The sequence below is a fragment of the Babylonia areolata genome, chromosome 21 (assembly GCF_041734735.1).
Source record: "Babylonia areolata isolate BAREFJ2019XMU chromosome 21, ASM4173473v1, whole genome shotgun sequence".
Taxonomy (NCBI): Eukaryota; Metazoa; Mollusca; class Gastropoda; order Neogastropoda; family Buccinidae; genus Babylonia; species Babylonia areolata.
In genome coordinates this window covers 55,400,036-55,421,812 of record NC_134896.1, presented here as the reverse complement: position 1 = coordinate 55,421,812, position 21,777 = coordinate 55,400,036, and the positions used below count along the sequence as shown (strand labels likewise).

Here is a 21,777-nt window from a genome sequence, read left to right as displayed (position 1 = left end):
TTGTGCATTTGCCTCCCGTGTTTTTAAAGCGCTTAGAGGTTGGTCTCCCACCGGGGATAGTCGCTATAGAAGTATCCATATCAATCAACCAATCAATTAAAGATGATCCAGTGTTTTAATCCGGACTCTCTTTGACGTGGGAAAAATCCAATAATTGCTGAATGAGTGAGTATCGGGAAATATGCACACAGTTTCTTCCCCTGCTGTGTACTCTTTCCATTCAGTTTCGTTTCGAAGATGGAAAAAGTTGTAAATTAGTTCAAATGAACAACGCTGTTGTATGTACTCTGCATTTATCCCGGGCCCCTCTTGAATGCTGTAAAGAAGGCCCGTAAAAGAATGGAGGTGAAGAAATGTTGAGAATCGACCTGTGAATTACATTGTTGTCACTGATTAATCAATCTATTATTATTTACAACGTTTCCCCGTCTCCGAAGCTGACGAAGGAGAACAGGGGAATCATACAAATTAATCATAAAATAATCGCTCACCTACCTTGCTTTTTGTCACTGCCGGTTAGAACACTGCCCACTTCCCCCGCCCGTGAAGCACGTGAAGTGAAGACTGCTCGAAGGAACAGCGCCCAACTTCAGTGAGACTGACAAACACAGCCTGTCTCGTCAGTCAGTTCCAACACACAGAACTCTACTGACAGCAAACCACGAAGACAAGTCGACAGGTCGTACGCATTTCGCATGACCCAGCCATTTGTATGTGACCCAGGTTCTGACCCCGACATGCACGCCCGACTGCACCGCACTCCATTTTGGACGTCATTCCGAGCTGCGCATCCGATTGGATGGCTGTGTGGAGGGAGAGGGGGGAGGAGGGGTGGGGGGAGGGGGGAGAGAGCGGCGAGGGGTGTGGTGTGGAGGGGGGGGGGGGGGAGCAGGGTCATTTGCAAGTTTTACAGTTCACGTCTTTACGGGCTGTTTTATCTTGACTTGATTTTTGCTGCATCAACGATTTGCTGTGACATGAACGATGTTCGTTTTTTTTTGTGTGTGTTTTTTGTGTGTGTTAAACTGACTACGCGAATGTTGACTGAAATAATAGTATCTGTTCTGTTTCCCGCCCTCACTCAGATATCAAACGGATGTGCAAGCGTGTACGCGCGGGCACACACACACACACACACGCACAGTGGTGACACATTATCTTCACACACACACACACACACAGTGGTGACACATTATCTTCACACACACACACACACACACACACAGTGGTGACACATTATCTTCACACACACACACACACACACAGTGGTGACACATTATCTTCACAGAGAGAGAGAGTGGTGACACATTATCTTCACACACACACACGCACAGTGGTGACACATTATCTTCACACACACACACACAGTGGTGACACATTATCTACACACACACACACACAGTGGTGACACATTATCTTCACACACACGGTGGTGACACATTATCTTCACAGAGAGAGAGAGAGAGAGTGGTGACACATTATCTTCACACACACACAGAGTGGTGACACATTATCTTCACACACACACACGCGCGCGCGCACACACAGTGGTGACACATTATCTTCACACACACGCACACACAGTGGTGACACATTATCTTCACACACACACACACACACACACACACACACACACTGACACACACGCACGCACGGACCACGACAGCCTGCCCAGTCAGTCAAGACTGTTCCAAAAGGTCTGGGAAAAGAAGAAGAAGAAAAAGGGGGGGGGAAAGAAAAAAAAGAAAAAAAGAGAAGAAGCTGAGCATGACCCAATTACCTGATTTTGCTCCCACTTCGTCAACTGACGTCTGTGGATCGATTGACCTACTCTACAAAATGTGGGTCAGTATGTCACCGAGTTAGTGCAGTTTGTAAAGAAGACGTTCACATTTCATTTTGTATTTAGGTGGGGTTTTTGTTGTTGCTTTTATTTATTAATTTATTTATTCATTCATTCATTGTTTTTAATCCAATGGGCCATTGCCAATGTAGTTTTCAATCTCAACTCTTTTTCAACTGATCGTGTACACTAACAACTCCACAGTCAGATAATGAGCTGTTGTATGTTGGTTACGTTCCACTTTACAAGTGCAAGTGCATTCTCACACACAGACGCAGACACACACATATATGTATATGTGTATCTATCTATCTATCTATCTATCTATCTATATATATATATATCAGATTACATTCTAATATTATCGATTATTTATCAATACCCAGTGTTCCTAGCCGACAAGCTGAAAACAGAAGTATGTCTGGACATTATACACAGCCATGCGTATGTGTGTGCATGCGTGAGAGAGAGAGAGAGAGAGAGAGAGAGAGAGAGAGAGAGAGAGAGAGAGAGAGAGAGAGAGAGATGCTATATATATACTGACAATGTTACAAATACATGCAGACGATGCTTATCTATCTTACACACACACACACACACACACACACACTATACACACACACCACATACACACAGTCACACACCACACCACACACACTGTTTCAGTTTCAAGGAGGTATCAAAGCGTGCAGGTTGAGCCATACATGCTACACTACATCTGTTTTGAAAAAAAGAAATAAAGGCAACTGGTGCCTGGCCTACACACAAACCCGATGTGCTGGGCAGTGCTTGAGCTCACACACACACACACACACACACACACACACACGAACATACCACACGCATACACCACACACACACGAACATACCACACGCATACACCACACACACACACACACGAACATACCACACGCATACACCACACACACACACACACGAACATACCACACGCATACACCACACACACACACACACACACACACACGAACATACCACACGCATACACCACACACACACACACACGAACATACCACACGCATACACCACACACACACGAACATACCACACGCATACACCACACACACACAACACAAATACACACACATACACCGCACACACACACACACCACACACACATACACCACACACACACGCACACACACACCACACACACACGAACATAGCACACCACACACACACACACAACACACACACACACACACACAAGAACATACCACATCACACACACATACACACCCAGACATACACCACACACACACACACCACACGAACATACCACACCACACACACAACACCCCCCCCCCCCCCCCCCCCCTAACCCCCCCCCCCCCCCCCCCCCCCCCCCCCCCCCCCCCCACACACACACACATGAATATAAGCATGCTCTTACACAGGAACTGCTTGCACACAGAGTAGACACCTGGCTCCTGTTATAATTATGTGTTATAATGCCATGCATGGACATATTCAGAAATGGTTCTCCACTCATTGAGATGAACATTACTCTGGAGTCAAATTTCCTATCATTGAAACGTTTTTCATTTTCCTGCATGTGCATCAACCATAAAGTAAGGGAAGTAACTTCCATAGTATTTCCGGATGTGTCCAAACGTCATTCGGAGGAAACCAAAATCTTCCTGGTTTTTATTTTTTTTTTTTTCTGCATCAATATCGCATGAAAGTCTGTAGAGGTTATGAACTCTCCAGGGCTTAATGGGTTAATGTAATGAATTAACACATGTTAGTGTACAGTGCACCTTCACATTTCAACACATTTCACTCAGTTCAAGTTTCTCAAGGACTCCGGCGTCAGTGCATTCAGACAAATCCATATACGCTACACCACACCCACTAGGCAGATGCCTCGACCAGCGGTACAACCTAACGTCCTTAGTCAGGCCTGGAGTGCATGCGTATATATGTTTGTGCACCTGTCAGAGTGGATTTCTTATACAGGCTTTATAACAGGATTATTAAAGAAACATGAACTCACCACACTCCAGGAAAGACGACTCCAACTACGGATAGGCTTCTTCTACAGGGTGGTAGATGGTCTGGTGCCAGCGTTCACTCCGAGTGACTTGATCACACCGCAGAAACCAGGACGACGCATCCGCTCCACGAGAGACAAGAGCACATACCTGTCGCCAAACCCTGTGGAGAACTATATTCGAAACAACGATAGATGCTACTGTGTCCCTGAAACAAACACCGACCAGTACCGATACTCTTACTTCCCAAAGACAATAATTGAGTGGAACCATCTAGACGATCCCATCGTCCACAAAAAGTCAGTGGATAGTTTTAAATCGGCTCTGGCAAAAGCCAGAAGCCAGTAACACCAACGTGCTGCACACCCCCACCGTCACGTTTATGCCAGTAAATGGATGTAGCGACGTATCGATCCAGATCCAGATCCAGATCCAGAATTTTGCTAGAGGACAACACTCTCGTTGCCATGGTCTGTTCTTTTTCAGTGTGTCATGTGCATGCTGCCAACAGGACTTTGCTTTATTGTCTCATATGAATGACTAGACGTTCAGTTTGATTTTCCAGTCAAAGTTAGGAGAAAGGGCGAGAGCAAGATTCGAACCCAGGCCCCCAAGGACTCTGAATTGGCAGATGAGCGTCTTAACCATTACGCTACCTTCTTCCTCTTCTTCCACTTGATGACCAACATCAGTATGTTGATGAAAACTGTCATGGTGTGGGAAGTTGCTGTTGGGTGCAATTCAGCTGGGCTACCGAGGGATGTACTATTAACTGATAGGGGAGATGGGTTGCAGTCCACTGGTGTGTTCGCATCTCCTGCTAGGCCAATCCGGCTACCGTAGCGGTCCCCGGGAATACACCCGACCGGCACAGCCCTAGCCTTCTACAACTACTTACCAGTGGGGGGGAAAAAAAGGATAACTATAATCATTATGGACAAGAAGATACCTGGCGAGAAACAGCTGGCTGGTCAAATGGAACATCACAGCCAGGTTGAGGCTTGTGTAAAATGCTGCGTGCATTCCAACATGCAGCATGGAAATGAAATAATCTTTCACCTGACCCAGATCTGTCAATCACTGCACACGTCATCACAAGTCACGGGATTGATAACACATGTGACCCATGATAATGATAATAATGATAATGATGATTATGTTACTATCATTATTATTACTATTACAATCAACATACTATTGCTTTCAAGAATATTATCATCATTATTTCTGTCATTAGTATAACTATTATATTATTATTATATACTGCAAACTCCCCTTAACTGGGCTCAACAGTATTATTATCATCAACAATATTATCATTATTATCATATAGCACTTACATGCTGCAAACTCCCCCCCCCACCCCCCACCCCCCCTATATTGGGCTCCAAGCACCTGCCATAAAACAATACATACACAATGGTGCATAATGCTGAAGTGCATATACACAATAAGCAATTCAGTTTTGTTTTTTTTTAAATCAGTTTGGTAAAGGAATGAATAACAAACACACTGTAAAAGGAAATAAATAAATGAAAAACTGTGGTCATTTTGACACAATAAGCAATTCAGTTTTTTTTAAATCAGTTGTGTAAAGGAATGAATAACAAACACACTGTAAAAGGAAATAAATAAATGAAAAACTGTGGTCATTTGGGGAATAATAATGATAAATCAAAGCGCAGGTCAGAAATACTAGTGCTGCATTGTACTGCCAAGGTGTTCATGTCGTCAACTTGAAAATGGTTGCAAACCTAATAAATGCAATCTGTTATGCAATTCATCCAAACATCATTTAAACAACACACCCCAGAATCAATTTCAACAGCAAAATTTATTAAGTCAATGATTCATTTCAATAAAGATTGGTTTTTTCACTCACTTTAAGCAAGAAGCCTGTATAGATCACTTTAGAATGACAACACACTTTGACATGATTCCAATGCATAGATCCACCTGCATCTGTATCTGGAAATAAATGACATCCACAATAAACAAAAACAAAAACAAAAAAAACACCATTCAAACACACAAAAAAAGATGAAAAATATCATTTTCAAAAAAGATGAAAAATAATATCAAAATTCTCAATACTGCCCGAATACGTCTATAAAAAGAACATAATTTTTACCAAGGAAAGAAAATAACACACACACACACACACACACACACACACACACACACTCACACTCTCTCTCTCTCTGTTCATCGTTTAAGGTATAAAACATTAAAGGAATCTGATTTGTTTAGACCATTATGTAAGAAATCAGAAAAGAATGAAGTACACTTTGTCCACTTTGAAGCACTGAATGACGTCAGAGACAGACTCATTCGCCCTAAATACTGCAAACAACCCTGTGTGTTTAAGTTAGCTTAACTGATGTCAAGTACTGATATTACTGTTGTTGGTAATTTATCTCTGTATTTGTACAAGGCTTTTAAGTGCAGAGAAATAGCTACGTCATAAAATTTTCTATTAATTCTAGTCAGTTCATTGTTTTTGTATCCAGTTTGGTTAATGTTTTCTTCGTACTTGGTGCTATAAGTATTATGAATTGTTCACATATCCCTTCATCAGGCGTCATGGCCTGCAATGAATGAATCATCCGTATCTGAATCTCTCTCTCTCTGTGCCTGTAAAGACCTACAAAATTCATGAACAGAACAAACACACAAACAAACCAACAACAGTCAAACCACGCCATAAGTTAGGCCAGCAGAGACACAAACAAGTTATTACATCCACACACACAACGATCGCTCTGACATTTGCCTGTTCTCAAGGAGCTCTGAGACTCAAAACATACAGGACAAAATGCACACACATGTATATACATATACATATATATATATATCTTAAAACTCAATATATATTTCACCAGTGATATCTATACACCTGTTTGACCACAAGCACACACACACACCCACACACACACAGAGAGAGAGACAGAAAACCAAAAAAGGCACTGAAGTAATATCACAAATGTAAACTGTTCCCTCTTAGCCACACAGGCATTTTTGTTTGACCTGCCCTCTAACTAGAGCTACCCATCACAGTCAAAAGACTGTGTGCATATTAACTCCTTGATCGGTTATGGAAAGCAACATATCTCAACAAATCGCGTTTGCATTTGTGTTACACATGTAGTTGACAGTGAACATTTATCGCAGGTTCTCATTTCGGTACCTAACTCTCTCCATACGAACGGCAAAAGAGACGACGTTGATAGCGTTTCAGCCCAATTACCATCATCAAAATATTGCAAGCGGAAGGCTCTTATACTGAAGACGTGAATGTTGACAAAGAATACCACAATTCTGACGACGGAAGCTAAAGGTTGGGTCATTCAGACACCCACTGGACATCCGAGGGGTCTGTGTAGAGGAGAAGAGAGGACTGGCCGTACTGAGTGAGTTAAAGCATCGATACCAACATATCCCTGCGAATGATTAGAATAAACATTCCATTTGTCTTTTCCTTGTATTTTGACTGATAGAAAACCTGCTTTCTTCTGCTTTCTTTATTCTCTTTCTAGCAGACTAGACCTCAGCAGACTGCGTCACCCCTTTAGCTGTGCGTAGATGGAAAACACTTCCTCTCTTCACTAATCTCCTCACCCGGTGAAGTATACACTTGTTGAGACATGAGCTGATGAGTGACGTTCCTCACCACTCAACGTCCATCAAATGAGACAGGCATACCACCATGCAACCTAACGCAGCCCCAAAACAAAGCTGATTTGCCATCCACCCATTGTTGTTTTGCTCAACCCAATGAATGTACCGGCATGTAAGTGTGTACACGCACACACACAGACAGTCACAATAAAACACATACACATGATTTCTCAATGAATGACACGCTGCAAAAAGATGACAAATAGTCTGTAAAAAATACAGACACAGAGATCATGAAAAGGGCAGGGGGTTACTTGACATGTTTGTACACTGAAAATCGCCTCTTCAGGTCAATCTGGAGTAAGAAAAAACATCAGTGTAATCACCAAGACTGCCGCCCAGTCAAACTCCCCTGTTGGGAAGTTCAGCAAGTCAGTGACATTGTGTTCAAAATGCACCACTCCTCTCACTGTTTACAGTATATCTTTTCACTGTCACAACACATTTCTCTGTGCAAAATTCAGGTTGGTCTCTCCAGCCAAATGAGGTGTTATCTCAAGTTGCAAAACATCAGATACACTGACCTCAGTTTCGATACCCCTCCACTTCTGTGCTTGGGGTGAGTCCTGTCAATGTCTTCAGTGTCGGCAGATTCATGGGGGCCTGTTGTTTGAGGGATGTGGTGGCTGTCTCCACTTTGGGAAGGATGCTCACTCAGTCTGGCTCCGCGACTAAACCATTATTGTCGTTAGTAGGGGGCTTAGTAGGTGGTGGCCAAAGTATGTTGAATCAGAACAGGCACCACTGAAGTGACTCAGCAGCAGTGCAGGGTCTCCTCTGGTGTGTGGCCTCCTGGCAACCTAACATCGATGGTTCCCTGCGGACTGCCGACGCTGGAACTGTGACGGATGAAACCGGGTGTGGCCGTGTATGGGGGAATCTAAATGAGCGGCGTGGGAGTAATGCCACTGAAACGGTGCAGATGATGGGGCAGCAAAAAAAAAAAAAACATCAACAACAACAAAAAAAACAAAACAAAAAAAGATACACTGATCGTATCACCAATGAACAAGCGCCCCAAACCATCACGCAGCTCATTACCCACATGAAGAGCTGCTGACATCAGCCATGAAAACTACATCGGTATGACCACTGAACGAGACCCACTGGCCTCGCTACAGCAATCCTCCAGGGAACTGTGGAGGGAGGGAGACCAGAGGGAAGACAGAAGAAAAAAAATGATGGACTGACATCATGTCATGGACGGAAAAAACAACAACATATATTTGCAGAGACCCAGGTTTTGGGCAGACGACCGACAGACCTGGAGGATCTGGTGAACAGTTCTTCTGTGCGGTGCTCCGACGACTGTTTACAGAGTGAAGGGAGATGAAGAAAAGAGAAATGTGGGACACTACAGGTTTCATCTTGTAACCGTCCTGTCGGCCAGACTAATGCTGAATGCACTTCACTGAATCTGTGTCTGTTGTCAGCCAGACTAATGCTGAATGCACTCCACTGAATCTGTGTCTGTTGTCAGCCAGACTAATGCTGAATGCACTCCACTGAATCTGTGTCTGTTGTCAGCCAGACTAATGCTGAATGCACTTCACTGAATCTGTGTCTGTTGTCAGCCAGACTAATGCTGAATGCACTTCACTGAATCTGTGTCTGTTGTCAGCCAGACTAATGCTGAATGCACTTCACTGAATCTGTGTCTGTTGTCAGCCAGACTAATGCTGAATGCACTTCACTGAATCTGTGTCTGTTGTCAGCCAGACTAATGCTGAATGCACTCCACTGAATCTGTGTCTGTTGTCAGCCAGACTAATGCTGAATGCACTCCACTGAATCTGTGTCTCTTGTTGCTGAAAGCCCAGCCAGACACACAAGGTTGACAAACTGCAAAATATTGATCCTGTAGCATCTAAAAAGAAAAAAAAAAGAAAAGAAAAAAAGACGCACTGCATACGTTAAGACGAAATGCGCTGCATGCAAGGCTCAAGCTACCTCCACCTACCCACACGTGTCTCACATAGAGGCGAGCTTTCTGTTCCCGGATTGGCCTCACCGGTCACTTCCAGACCCACTCTCACAGACACTCAAGTCATGGTCATCTTCCAGTCCGATGAATGAACAACAACAACAGCAGCAACAGTCCTGAGAGAACCTGACTGCCAACTGCATCCATCATAACCTGCTCCAGTTTAAAAAAAATAAATGCAAAGTATTTACCAACCAAAAGTTCAGTCGATTGAAGAAAAAGAAAAGTGTGTCAGGTCTAAAAATATTTCAACTCTTATGCCCTGCATAATGACCAAAATGCCAGCAATAGTCGCTGAAACTAAAACAATCAAAATGGTTATAAAAAAAAAACAAACCCTTAGCAATATTCATTCTTCACTCCTTTATACAAACTAAGTCAGTACCAAACCCATATCTTCTGAAAACATACAAGGAAGGTAAAAACGTTAAAGAAATCAAAATGATCTTAACCCTTTGAGCCCTGACCACCGCTTTACCAGTGGTAGAGAAAAATGACATAATGCCTAGCCACCGGTTGAGTGGTGCGTAAACGCTTGTGTCATGTTTTGCTATTGGTTGACTTATATAGAAGAGCCAATCAGAAAAACCATAATATTCTGACGTCAGCGAGCGTAGTACCAACATGGCCGTGCCTTTTCACTGTGTTTTGTGCATGTGCTTTGGATAAAAAAGATCGATTTCAATATAAGTCAACCAATAGCAAAACACGACACAAGTGTTTACGCACCGCTCAACCGGTGGCTAAGCATTATGTCATTTTTCTCTACCACCGGTAAAGCGGTGGTCAGGGCACTCTTTTTATATCTGCCGTGACACATTAAACACCAATTATTTGCAAATTTTGGCTCAGGAGCTCAGGCAGAAGGGTTAAAACTGCTCAGGAACTCAGGGCTCAAAGGGTTAAAAATTACCAACACTCATCCTTCACTCTTTAACACACAACCTGGATCCAACACTGAACCCAGGTCCTCTTCTGAAAACACACAAGCTACAACTGATGACTGTGGCCCAATGGTTAAGATGGCTGTGATTCGTGCCCCAGTGTCCCGAGTTCAGTCCTGGGTGGGGGTGAAGGACGGAGACTTATCCCACCTCCCAGGTCAAACATACATGCAGACCTGCTAGTGTCTGAACCCCCCCTCTGCATTTACACAGATGCAAAGGATCAAACACTCGCTTTAAAGAGCCTGCTATCCACATCAGCAATTGGTGGGTTTACGGGAAAACACAGAAATACCCAGCACACATCAACCACAACAGATTTAACAGCGAGCTGGCGATGTCAGGTAATGAAAAGAAAAAAAAAAACAATGAAAGAAAGAAAGAAAGAAAGGACTGTCCATCGGTGGTCCCCTGACAGCCGTGGCCGGTCCACACAAAGCGTGCCTCCCGCCCCTCTAGAAGAAATCCAGTTTCAAAGTTTTCAGCTCCATGGACGGCACGTCAACCTGCTTGGACAGATCCAGGGGCGCTGACTCCTGCAGTCCCGTCAGCCGGGTTTCCGACACCTTCCACAGTCGTGTCCCTTTGAAGATCTTCAGTGGCAGCTTGCTCTGAAACAAGATTCTGTCACTGTTTTTTTGACTCACTTGTGTAAACAAAGTGAGTCTATGTTTTAACCCGGTGTTCGGTTGTCTGTGTGTGTGTGTCTGTGTGTGTGTGTGTCCGTGGTAAACTTTAACATTGACATTTTCTCTGCAAATACTTTGTCAGTTGACACCAAATTAGGCATAAAAATAGAAAAAATTCAGTTCTTTCCAGTCATCTTGTTTAAAACAATATTGCACCTCTGGGATGGGCACAAAAAAATTAAAAAAAGAAGCCTAATTATATGCAAACTGCATTTACTGTTATATTTATATTTTTTGTATTCTCTAAACTTGGCACTTTTGACCTCATATTCTGACCCAACAACAAGAGCAGTCATTATTATCATTTTTTGTTCAAACAGGAACTTCTTTTGCTAAGCATGGAATTTTTATTTATTTTGCAAACGTTTTGGTGCAGATAGTAAAAAAGGGAAATTACTCTGTAATTAATGCTTGGGGACTTAATTTGCTTTAAACTGATCTTTCTCATCTTAAACGTTACATTTTGAAATTATACTCAACACATAAAAAGCTTGGATTTTTTTTTAAAGTGTATCACAAGTGAATCTTGAAGGCCTTGCCTCTCTTGTTTTTTTGTTTGTTTGTTTTTCTCCTTGGTTTGTGGGCAGCAGTCCAGCAGTTCTTCATTGTTACACGTTCACTTCCAGTTTCTCAAGGAGGCGTCACTGCATTCGCACAAATCCATACACGCTGCACCACATCTGCCAGGCAGACGCCCGACCAGCAGCGTAACCCAACGCGCTAGTCAGGCCTTGAGTGCATGCATGTATTTTTTGTGTACCTTTCAGAGTGGATTTCGTCCACAGAATTTTGCCAGAGGACAACCCTTTAAGTTGCCATGGGTTCTTTTACAGCGCGCTAAGTGCATGCTGCACATGGGACCTCCGTTTATCATCTCATCCGAAAGACTAGATGCTCTTTCCGATTTTCCAGTCAAACCTGGGAAAAAGGGTGAGACGAGGATTTGAACCCAGACCCAACGGGACACTGTACTGACAGATAAGCATCTTAACCATTCTGCCACCTTCCTCCTTATTGTGGTAAAAAAAAAAGTGCTTGCAAAGAAAAAAAAATAAAAAAGTAAGATCATACCCAATATACACATCCCCCCAACATGGAATATGGCTGCTGAGTGGCTGTCAACATGTTCATGGCTCAGCTGAGCACAAAAACCATACTCAGCTGAAAAAACAAACAAAAAACAAAAACAAAAAAAAACAGACACAAACTACTGACTGCCATCAAAAGATTTAAAACATCAGTCAGACCTATTCACAAAACAAGTAAATATAAACAAGGAAACAAACAAATAAGTCAATGATTCACCATCATTTTATTTCAAGAGCTACCTACAGGGACAAGCACGATAGGTGGATGGCTCAAGTGCTGGACTTGAAATCGGAGTCATGTCACAACTGCAGTGCAGCTAAACCCGCGGTCATGTCACAAGTTTGGTGCAGCTCACAGAAGCTGAAGTCCAAGCTATACACTTACCATCAGGTCATAAGTGAGGTGCAGCTACGCTTACTGTCATGTCACAAGTACGGTGCAGCTGTACTTACAGTCATGTCACAAGCGCGGTGCAGCGGTATCTACCACCATGTCACAAGCGTGGTGCAGCTACACTGGCAGTCGTGCCACAAGTGCGGTGCTGCTGTACTTACCGTCAGGTCACAAGTGAGGTGTAGCTACACTTATCATCATGTCACAAGTACGGTGCAGCTGTACTTACATTCATGTCACAAGTATGGTGCAGAAGTATGTACGGTCATGTCACTAGTGTGGTGCAGCTGTACTTACCATCATGTCACAAGTGTGGTGCAGCTGTACTTACCATCATGTCACAAGTATGGTGCAGATGTATTTACAGTCATGTCACTAGTGTGGTGCAGCTGTACTTACCATCATGTCACAAGTATGGTGCAGATGCATTTACAGTCATGTCACTAGTGTGGTGCAGCTGTGATCAGTCATGTCACAACTGAGTGCATGAGCACTTACAGTCATGTCACCAGCACAGTTTCGCAACACTTACCTCCACGTCACAAGCGCAGTGCAGCTGCACTTACAGTCACGACACAAGCATGGTGAAGCTGTTCTTATAGTCATATCACAAGTGCAATGCAGCTTCACTAACAGTCATATCAGAAGTGCGGTGCAGATGTACTTATGGTCACGTCACAAGTGCAGTGCAGCTTGGAGAAGTTGCAGTCCCAGCTATTCTTACGGTCAGATCACAAGCACAGTGCACATGTATTTAGTCATGTCACAAGCAAGGTGCGGATGTACTCACCGTCATGTCACAAGTGAGGGGGTGCAGATGACTCACCATTATGTCACATGTGCGGTGCAGATTACTCATCGTCATGTCACAAGTGAGGTGCAGATGACTCACCGTCATGTCACAAGTGAGGAGCAGATTACTCACCATCATGTCACACGTGTGGTGCAGATTACTCACCGTCATGCCACAGGCACGGTGCAGCTGCACTTACAATCACATCACAAGCACAGTGCAGTTATACTCATGTCACAGGCGCGGTGCAGCTCGGAGAAGTCTAGTCCAGGCTGTACTCACCGTCATGACACAGGCGCGGTGCAGGTCAAAGAAGTCTAGTCCAGGCTGTACTCACCGTCATGTCACAGGCGCGGTGCAGCTCAGAGAAGTCTAGTCCAGGCTGTACTCACCGTCATGACACAGGCGCGGTCCAGGTCAAAGAAGTCTAGTCCAGGCTGTACTCACCGTCATGACACAGGCGCGGTCCAGGTCAAAGAAGTCTAGTCCAGGCTGTACTCACCGTCATGTCACAGGCGCGGTCCAGGTCAAAGAAGTCTAGTCCAGGCTGTACTCACCGTCAGGTCACAGGCGTGGTGCAGCTCGGAGAAGTCTAGTCCAGGCTGTACTCACCGTCAGGTCACAGGCGTGGTGCAGCTCGGAGAAGTCTAGTCCAGGCTGTACTCACCGCCAGGTCACAGGCGCGGTGCAGCTCGGAGAAGCTGCAGTCCACACCAGGGTGGTGAAGAACCATCAGCGCCGACATCCTCTCCCCAACCGACAGCGGAGGGCGAGCGCGAAGGTTGACGAGGTGCAGGGGGCAGGGGAGGGGTCCGTCCAGCAGAGCGTAGCGGCCCCCCTCGGCCAGTGAGGTCGCGTCCAGGTGGGACAGGCTGACGACAGGCGGGTGGCTCAGGTGGCGCGACAACAGCTCTGCCAGCAGGGACGGCCGACACAGGGAGCTGGGCTGGTGGGGAGGGGTCTGTGGAGAGGGTGTGGTGGGTGTGGGGGTGGGTGGGGCGGGGAGGGAAGAGGGGTGAGGGGAGGGGTTGAGGGGGGTGGGGGTGGGGTGGGGAAGGGAGGAGGGGTGGGGGAGGGGTTGACGGGGTGTGGGTGGGGTGGGGGAGATGGGGGGTGGGGGTGGGGCAGGGAGGAGGGGCGAGGGGGAGGGGTTGGGGAGGGGTTGACAGGGGTGGGTGGGGTAGTGGGGTGGGAGAGATGGGGGGTGGGGGTGGGGCAAATAAATGTCAGCATCAAATAAAGGACAGGACAGGACAGGACAGGACAAGACAGCAAAATTCTTCTTTTTAAAAAATTTTTTTACAATTTTTTTTTTTTTTAAACTCATCTTAAAGTTTTTGTCGCAGCAGCAACATGAGAAATATTCATTCTGTTTGCGATTCCACTGCAACATTATTACATGTTCGTTCTGAAATCACATACAAAGACAGATTTTTCTTTTTATGTTCACTGCATATGTGAACCCGAGATAAAGCCAGTCACCTCTTACAACCAGGCAAAGAAATGTCAGTGTCAATGAAGGACAAGACAAGACAAGACACGGTAAAATTCTTAAATTAAAAATTTTTTTTTTTTTTTTAACTCATCTTTAGGTTACAATTTTCATCGCAGCAGCATCACAAGAATTATTCATACTGTTTGTGATTCTATCGCAACATTATTAATAACATGTTCGTTCTGGAATAATGTACAAAGTACAAAGACTTTTTTTTTTCTTTTGATGTTCTATGTGTACATGAATTAAAAAGAATCTGAGAGGAACAAAAAATAAAGCCAGTCATCTCTTACAATACGTCAGTGCCAATGAAGGCAAAGACAAGACATGGCAAAATTCTTTTATTTTTACTGGCTCCCTGTCTCACACCAAATAAAGTACAAGATCAGCACTCTATGTTATAAATGTATTCACAAAACTGCCCCTTCCTATCTCTGTGGCTGCCTTCACCTCTACACTCCATCTCGCTCACTACGATCGGCTTCGGATCCACTCTGTTCAAACACTCGACTTTTGGCCGCCGTTCTTTCTCTGTCTCTGGACCTTGCGATTGGAATTAATTTCCTCTTTCGCTTCGTCAAGTCTCCACACTCACCTCTTTCAAGTCTGGCCTTAAAACCCACCTCTTCCCAAAACAACCTCCCTTCCCTGCCTCTTCCTTGTCTTTAGTTTCTACAGTTTTAGAGTTATGCATGCGTGTGAATGACTGGTGCGAAAGCGCTTTGATTTGTCTCTGCACAAGATTCAGCGCTATCTAAATACTTTTTTTTTTTTTTTTTTTTTGTTGCTCATCTTTAGGTTACAGTTTTTGTGGCAGCAGCATCACAAGAAATCATTCTGTTTGTGATTCCACCCCAACATTACTGCATGTTAATTCTGAAAATAATGTACAAAATTCTGAAAAAAATGTACAAAGACATACATTTCTTTTGATGTTCTACGTGTATGCGAATGAAAAAGAACCCGAGACGAACATGAATAAAGCCAGTCGTCTCTTACAATCACACACACACAACCCATGTTCTCACCCGCGCACACACAGTCTGCGTATGATAAAAAAACAATATCATTAACAACAACAAAATAAACAATGTGGATGATTTACTGTTCAAGACCCATTTTGCTTGAAGAGGAATAAATACGCATCGTATTATGTTAATATGCAGTGTTCAGCTGTGTTTGAGGATTTTAAAGACTTCATCAAAAAAGTTCTTTCTTTGTTTCTTGTGGTAGGATCACTTGGACCATGAGCCACATCAGCAAACGTACATTTGATCTACAAGGCATACAAACACTCCACAGTTTAATCCACCAGGCACAGATGCTGTCTGACCGAGACGCAACTTGATTCATCCACGTTCTCTCTTGTTCGGGCAAATGATTATAAACTGATTGGTCCACTCAATGCTGTTTCAATGCAAACACACACACACGCGCGACTATCTGAACTTCATCACCGAACTTAGTAGTGACTGCCCTGGCCTCGTGATCGACAGGTCCAGAACATCCGGGTAATGTTACGACAGGAAAACACATGTCACCATGCTATGAAGTCCAAAATGAACTCGTCAGAGCAATTCTGATGTTGGCGTAACGTCAGAACAAACTGCTGTCGAGCATAACGAAATACGGTGAGATCATAACAGCTGGCATCTCTGTATAAGTGTGAGTGTACAGTACTCAGCTGGCATCTCTGTGTAAGTGTAAGTGTACGGTACTCAGCTAGCATCTCTGTGTAAGTGTAAGTGTACGGTACTCAGCTAGCATCTCTGTGTAAGTGTAAGCCAGTCTGGTCAGTGACCACAGTGTACGGTACTCAGCTGGCATCTGTATAAGTGTGAGTGTACGGTACTCAGCTGGCATCTGTATAAGTGTGAGTGTAAGGTACTCAGCTGGCATCTGTATAAGTGTGAGTGTACGGTACTCAGCTGGCATCTGTATAAGTGTGAGTGTACGGTACTCAGCTGCCATCTCTGTATAAGTGTGAGTGTACGGTACTCAGCTGGCATCTGTATAAGTGTGAGTGTACGGTACTCAGCTGGCATCTGTATAAGTGTGAGTGTACGGTACTCAGCTGGCATCTGTATAAGTGTGAGTGTACGGTACTCAGCTGGCATCTCTGTGTAAGTGTGAGCGTACGGTCCTCAGCTGGCATCTCTGTATAAGTGTGAGTGTACGGTCGTCAGCTGGCATCTCTGTATAAGTGTCAGTGTACGGTCCTCAGCTGGCATCTCTGTGTAAGTGTGAGCGTACGGTACTCAGCTGGCATCTCTGTATAAGTGTGAGTGTACAGTACTCAGCTGGCATCTCTGTATAAGTGTACGGTACTCAGCTGGCATCTCTGTATAAGTGTGAGTGTACGGTACTCAGCTGCCATCTCTGTATAAGTGTGAGTGTACGGTACTCAGCTGGCATCTGTATAAGTGTGAGTGTACGGTACTCAGCTGCCATCTCTGTATAAGTGTGAGTGTACGGTACTCAGCTGGCATCTGTGTAAGTGTGAGTGTACGGTACTCAGCTGGCATCTCTGTATAAGTGTAAGCCAGTCCGGTCAGTGACCACAGCGTACGGTGCACTCACCCTGCGTGCCGGAGTGTCTCTCTTCTCCAGGAGGATGAGGAACTTGCTGGGGGTGGGGGCGTTGTCCGTCACACCCTCCCCCATCCCCCGCCAGTCGTCCTGCATCAGGCGCCGGTCCAGCACCACCTCCATCCACCCTGTATGTCACACACAGCACGACACACAGCATGACACACAGCACGACACACACAGCATGACACACAGCACGACACACACAGCACGACACACAGCATGACACACAGCATGACACACAGTACGACACACAGCATGACATGTGACACCACAAGGTATGCCACATGACATTGACACACCACATGACATGTGACATATGACTTACCACATGATACATCACATATGACAAGCCACATGTAATGTGACACGTGACATGGCACCACATACCTGTCAGCATGGCACGACAAACACCTGTCAACATGACACAAACACCTGTCAAAATGACACAAACACCTGTCAGCATGGCCCAACAAACACCTTTCAGCATGACACAAACACCTGTCAACATGACACAAACACCTGTCAGCATGGCAGAAACACCTGTCAGTATGGCACAAACACCTGTCAGCATGGCACAAACACCAGTCAGCACAGCACAAACACCTGTTAGCATGGCACAAACACCTGTCAAAATGACACAACAAACAAATGTCAGCATGACACAACAAACACCTGTCAGCATGACACAAACACCTGTCAACATGACACAAACACCTGTCAGAATGGCACAACAAACACCTGTCAACATGACACAAACACCTGTCAACATGACACAACAAACACCTGTCAACATGACACAAACACCTGTCAGAATGGCACAACAAACACCTGTCAGCATGGCACAAACACCTGTCAACATGGCACAACAAACACCTGTCAGCATGGCACAAACACCTGTCAACATGACACAAACACCTGTCAGCATGGCACAACAAATACCTAGCATGGCACAACAAACACCTGTCAACATGGCACAACAAACACCTGTCAGCATGGCACGACAAACACCTGTCAGCATGACACAAACACCTGTCAGCATGGCACAAACACCTGTCAGCATGGCACAAACACCTGTCAGCATGGCACAAACACCTGTCAGCATGGCACAACAAACACCTGTCAGCATGGCACAACAAACACCTGTCAACATGGCACAACAAACACCTGTCAGCATGACACAACAAACACCTGTCAGCATGGCACAACAAACACCTGTCAACATGGCACAACAAACACCTGTCAGCATGGCACAACAAACACCTGTCAGCATGGCACAACAAACACCTGTCAGCATGACACAACAAACACCTGTCAGCATGGCACAACAAACACCTGTCAGCATGACACAACAAACACCTGTCAGCATGGCATAACAAACACCTGTCAAAATGACACAAGAAACACCTGTCAGCATGGCACAACAAACACCTGTCAAAATGACACAAACACCTGTCAGCATGGCACAAACACCTGCGACGGACGAACCCGGGTGTGGCCGTGTCTGGGGGAATCTAAATGAGCAGCGTGGGAGTAATGCCACTGTAACGGTGCAGATGATGGGGCAGCAAAAAAACAAACAAAAAAACCACAAAAAAACACCTGAGCATGTGTGTGTGTGTGTGTGTGGGGGAGGGGGGGGGGGGGGGGGGGGGGGGTGGTGGTTGGGGGGAGGGAGGATGATGGGGCGGCTCTAAACGAGCGGTGTGAGAGCAGCAGTCATCTTTTTGGTCTTGGGAGACTGCCCAGTGGTGCTCTGGGTGAGGTTTGTCTTTCTTTCTTTTTTTTTTTTTTTTTCTTTTTTTTTTTCTTCTTTCCTTGCAAAGAAGGTTCTATTCTAGTTTCAGTCGATACAACGCAAATCAACACAATTCACATTCAGCACACAACGAATCAGTGACATTTGACGTTCAATGAATTCATCACCGCTGACGATAACATCATGTCAGGTAAATGACCGTGGTGCACACAGGAGTTAAAACTCTGGACGAGGTTTCAAGCAACACACCAGGTTGTGGAATGCCACTGAAATCGTACACATGATAGGGTATAAAAGATAAGAACAACAGCAAAACAAGAGAGGCAAGGCCTTCAAGACTCACTTGTGATAAAATTAAGTCCCCTAGCATTAATTACAGAGTAATTTCCCTTTTTACTATCTGCACCAAAACGTTTGCAAAATTAAAAAAAAATCCATGCTTAGCAAAAGAAGTTCCTGTTTGAACAAAAAATGATAACAATGACTCCTCTTGTTGCTGTGTCAGAATAAGAGGTCAAAGTGCCAAGTTTAGAGAATGCAAAAAATATAAATATAACAGCAAATGCAGGCTTAGGCTTCTTTTTTTAAATTTTTTTGTGCCCATCCCTGAGGTATAATATTGTTTTAAACAAGATGACTGGAAAGAACTGAATTTTTCCTATTTTTATGCCAAATTTGGTGTCAACTGACAAAGTATTTGCAGAGAAAATGTCAATGTTAAAGTTTACCACGGACACACACACACACAAACACACACACAGACAACCGAACACTGGGTTAAAACATAGACTCACTTTGTTTACACAAGTGAGTCCAAAAACAAGGAAAAAAAAAACAAAAAAAAAACCCCGAACGCTGTGGGTGCGTGTGAACCCACAACAACAGTGCAGCCGTACCAAAGTTGAGGCTGGCCAGGCCGTGTGGCTGGGCAGAGAGCAGGGAGAGGCGTGAGGTGCGGGTGTCCTCCAGGAAGGCCATGGTGTTGAGGGGGTGGAAGTTGCCCTGGATCAGCTGCTTGCCCCGCCACGCCTTCCTCGTCATCTGTACACACACACACACACACACACACACACACACACTGTGACACATCATGTGACACAGCTACATGACACACCTACATGTGACACACCGTATGGGATATAACACACAATGTGACACACCACAGACGATGCAACACACACAACAAACACACCAAACCGGCACACAACACACACGACAACACACCAAACATGACTTGTGACACACCCCATGCGACACACAACACACGACACCAGGCATGACATTTGACACTCCATACATGACATGCAACACACCTCACATGACTATGTGAGGTGGCACACGTGTCATCTGGATGCACCAGAGGGGTATGTATTGTTGGGTCAATTTTCTCCTTCAAGTGTATGATGAAATGTAGCCCTTGGTCGACCAGCTGGTGGGGTCATTGTCACTGGTCAGGAGCACGACGTCAGACGCATTCCACATTTTGTATCAGTTACACACAGTGTGTGACACTGTCAGACTCATGACACAGGAACATGTTTGGTAGAAACACTTGAGTACAGACAGTGAAGGTTAAGATGCACACACACACACACACACACACACAACACGCGATGAAGCGTGTATGGATTTGTCTGAACTCAGTGACACCTCCTTGAGAAACTGAACCCAAAACTGTTGAGGTCAACACAGATGTGGTAACATGCTGCACACAACACACACACACACGCACACCACACACACATACAAACATACAATATGCACACATACACACACACACACACACACACACTACACACTCACATACACACAGAACACACATCCACATAAAATATGCACACATACACAACACGCACGCATAAACACACACAACATGCACACATATACACACAATGCGTGCGCGCACACACACACACACACAACACATACACACAAACAACATGCACATACATACACACACAACACCCACCCACATACAAACATACAATATGCACACATACACACACACACACAACACACACATCTACACACACACACACCACACCCATCGACACATCTGGAAGCCGTTGAGGTCGACACAGACATTATTGTCAGGGTGGACAACATCAGTCACACACACACACACACACACAACACCCACCCACACCCACACACACACACGCACACAACACACACACACACAACACATACACACACAGCACACACACACAAACACGCACGCACACAACACACAACACACCCATCGACACATATGGAAGCTGTTCAAGTCGACGCAGACATTATTGTCAAGGTGGACGACGTCAGTCACACACACTAACACACACAACACACCCATCGACACTCCTGGAAGCTACTGAGGTCAGGGCAGACAACGTCAGACACACACACACAACACACACACACACACACCACACACACACACACAACACACACTTACACACACACACACTACACACACACACCACACACACACACACTACACACACACAACACACAAATCAACACACCT

At 44.9% G+C, this 21,777-nt stretch overlaps 2 protein-coding genes across 2 annotated transcripts in view; both read right to left on the bottom strand.

Moving 5' to 3' along the window:
- Positions 1–4,831, bottom strand: part of LOC143296142 (uncharacterized) — a 53,074-nt gene extending 48,243 nt beyond the window's left edge. The window contains exon 1 of the mRNA XM_076607939.1: positions 3,858–4,831. The gene's annotated coding sequence lies outside the window, so the exon portion shown is untranslated. The remainder of the gene's footprint in view (positions 1–3,857) is intronic.
- Positions 4,832–10,075: 5,244 nt separating this feature from the next.
- LOC143295905 (alpha-mannosidase 2-like) overlaps positions 10,076–21,777 on the bottom strand; it is a 40,752-nt gene continuing 29,050 nt past the window's right edge. Inside the window, exons 19-22 of the mRNA XM_076607589.1 lie at positions 20,165–20,309; positions 17,501–17,637; positions 14,093–14,386; positions 10,076–11,072 (exon numbers count right to left, since the gene is read on the bottom strand). Coding sequence (XP_076463704.1) covers positions 10,917–11,072; positions 14,093–14,386; positions 17,501–17,637; positions 20,165–20,309 — 732 coding nt within the window. The 3' untranslated portion in view covers positions 10,076–10,916. The remainder of the gene's footprint in view (positions 11,073–14,092; positions 14,387–17,500; positions 17,638–20,164; positions 20,310–21,777) is intronic.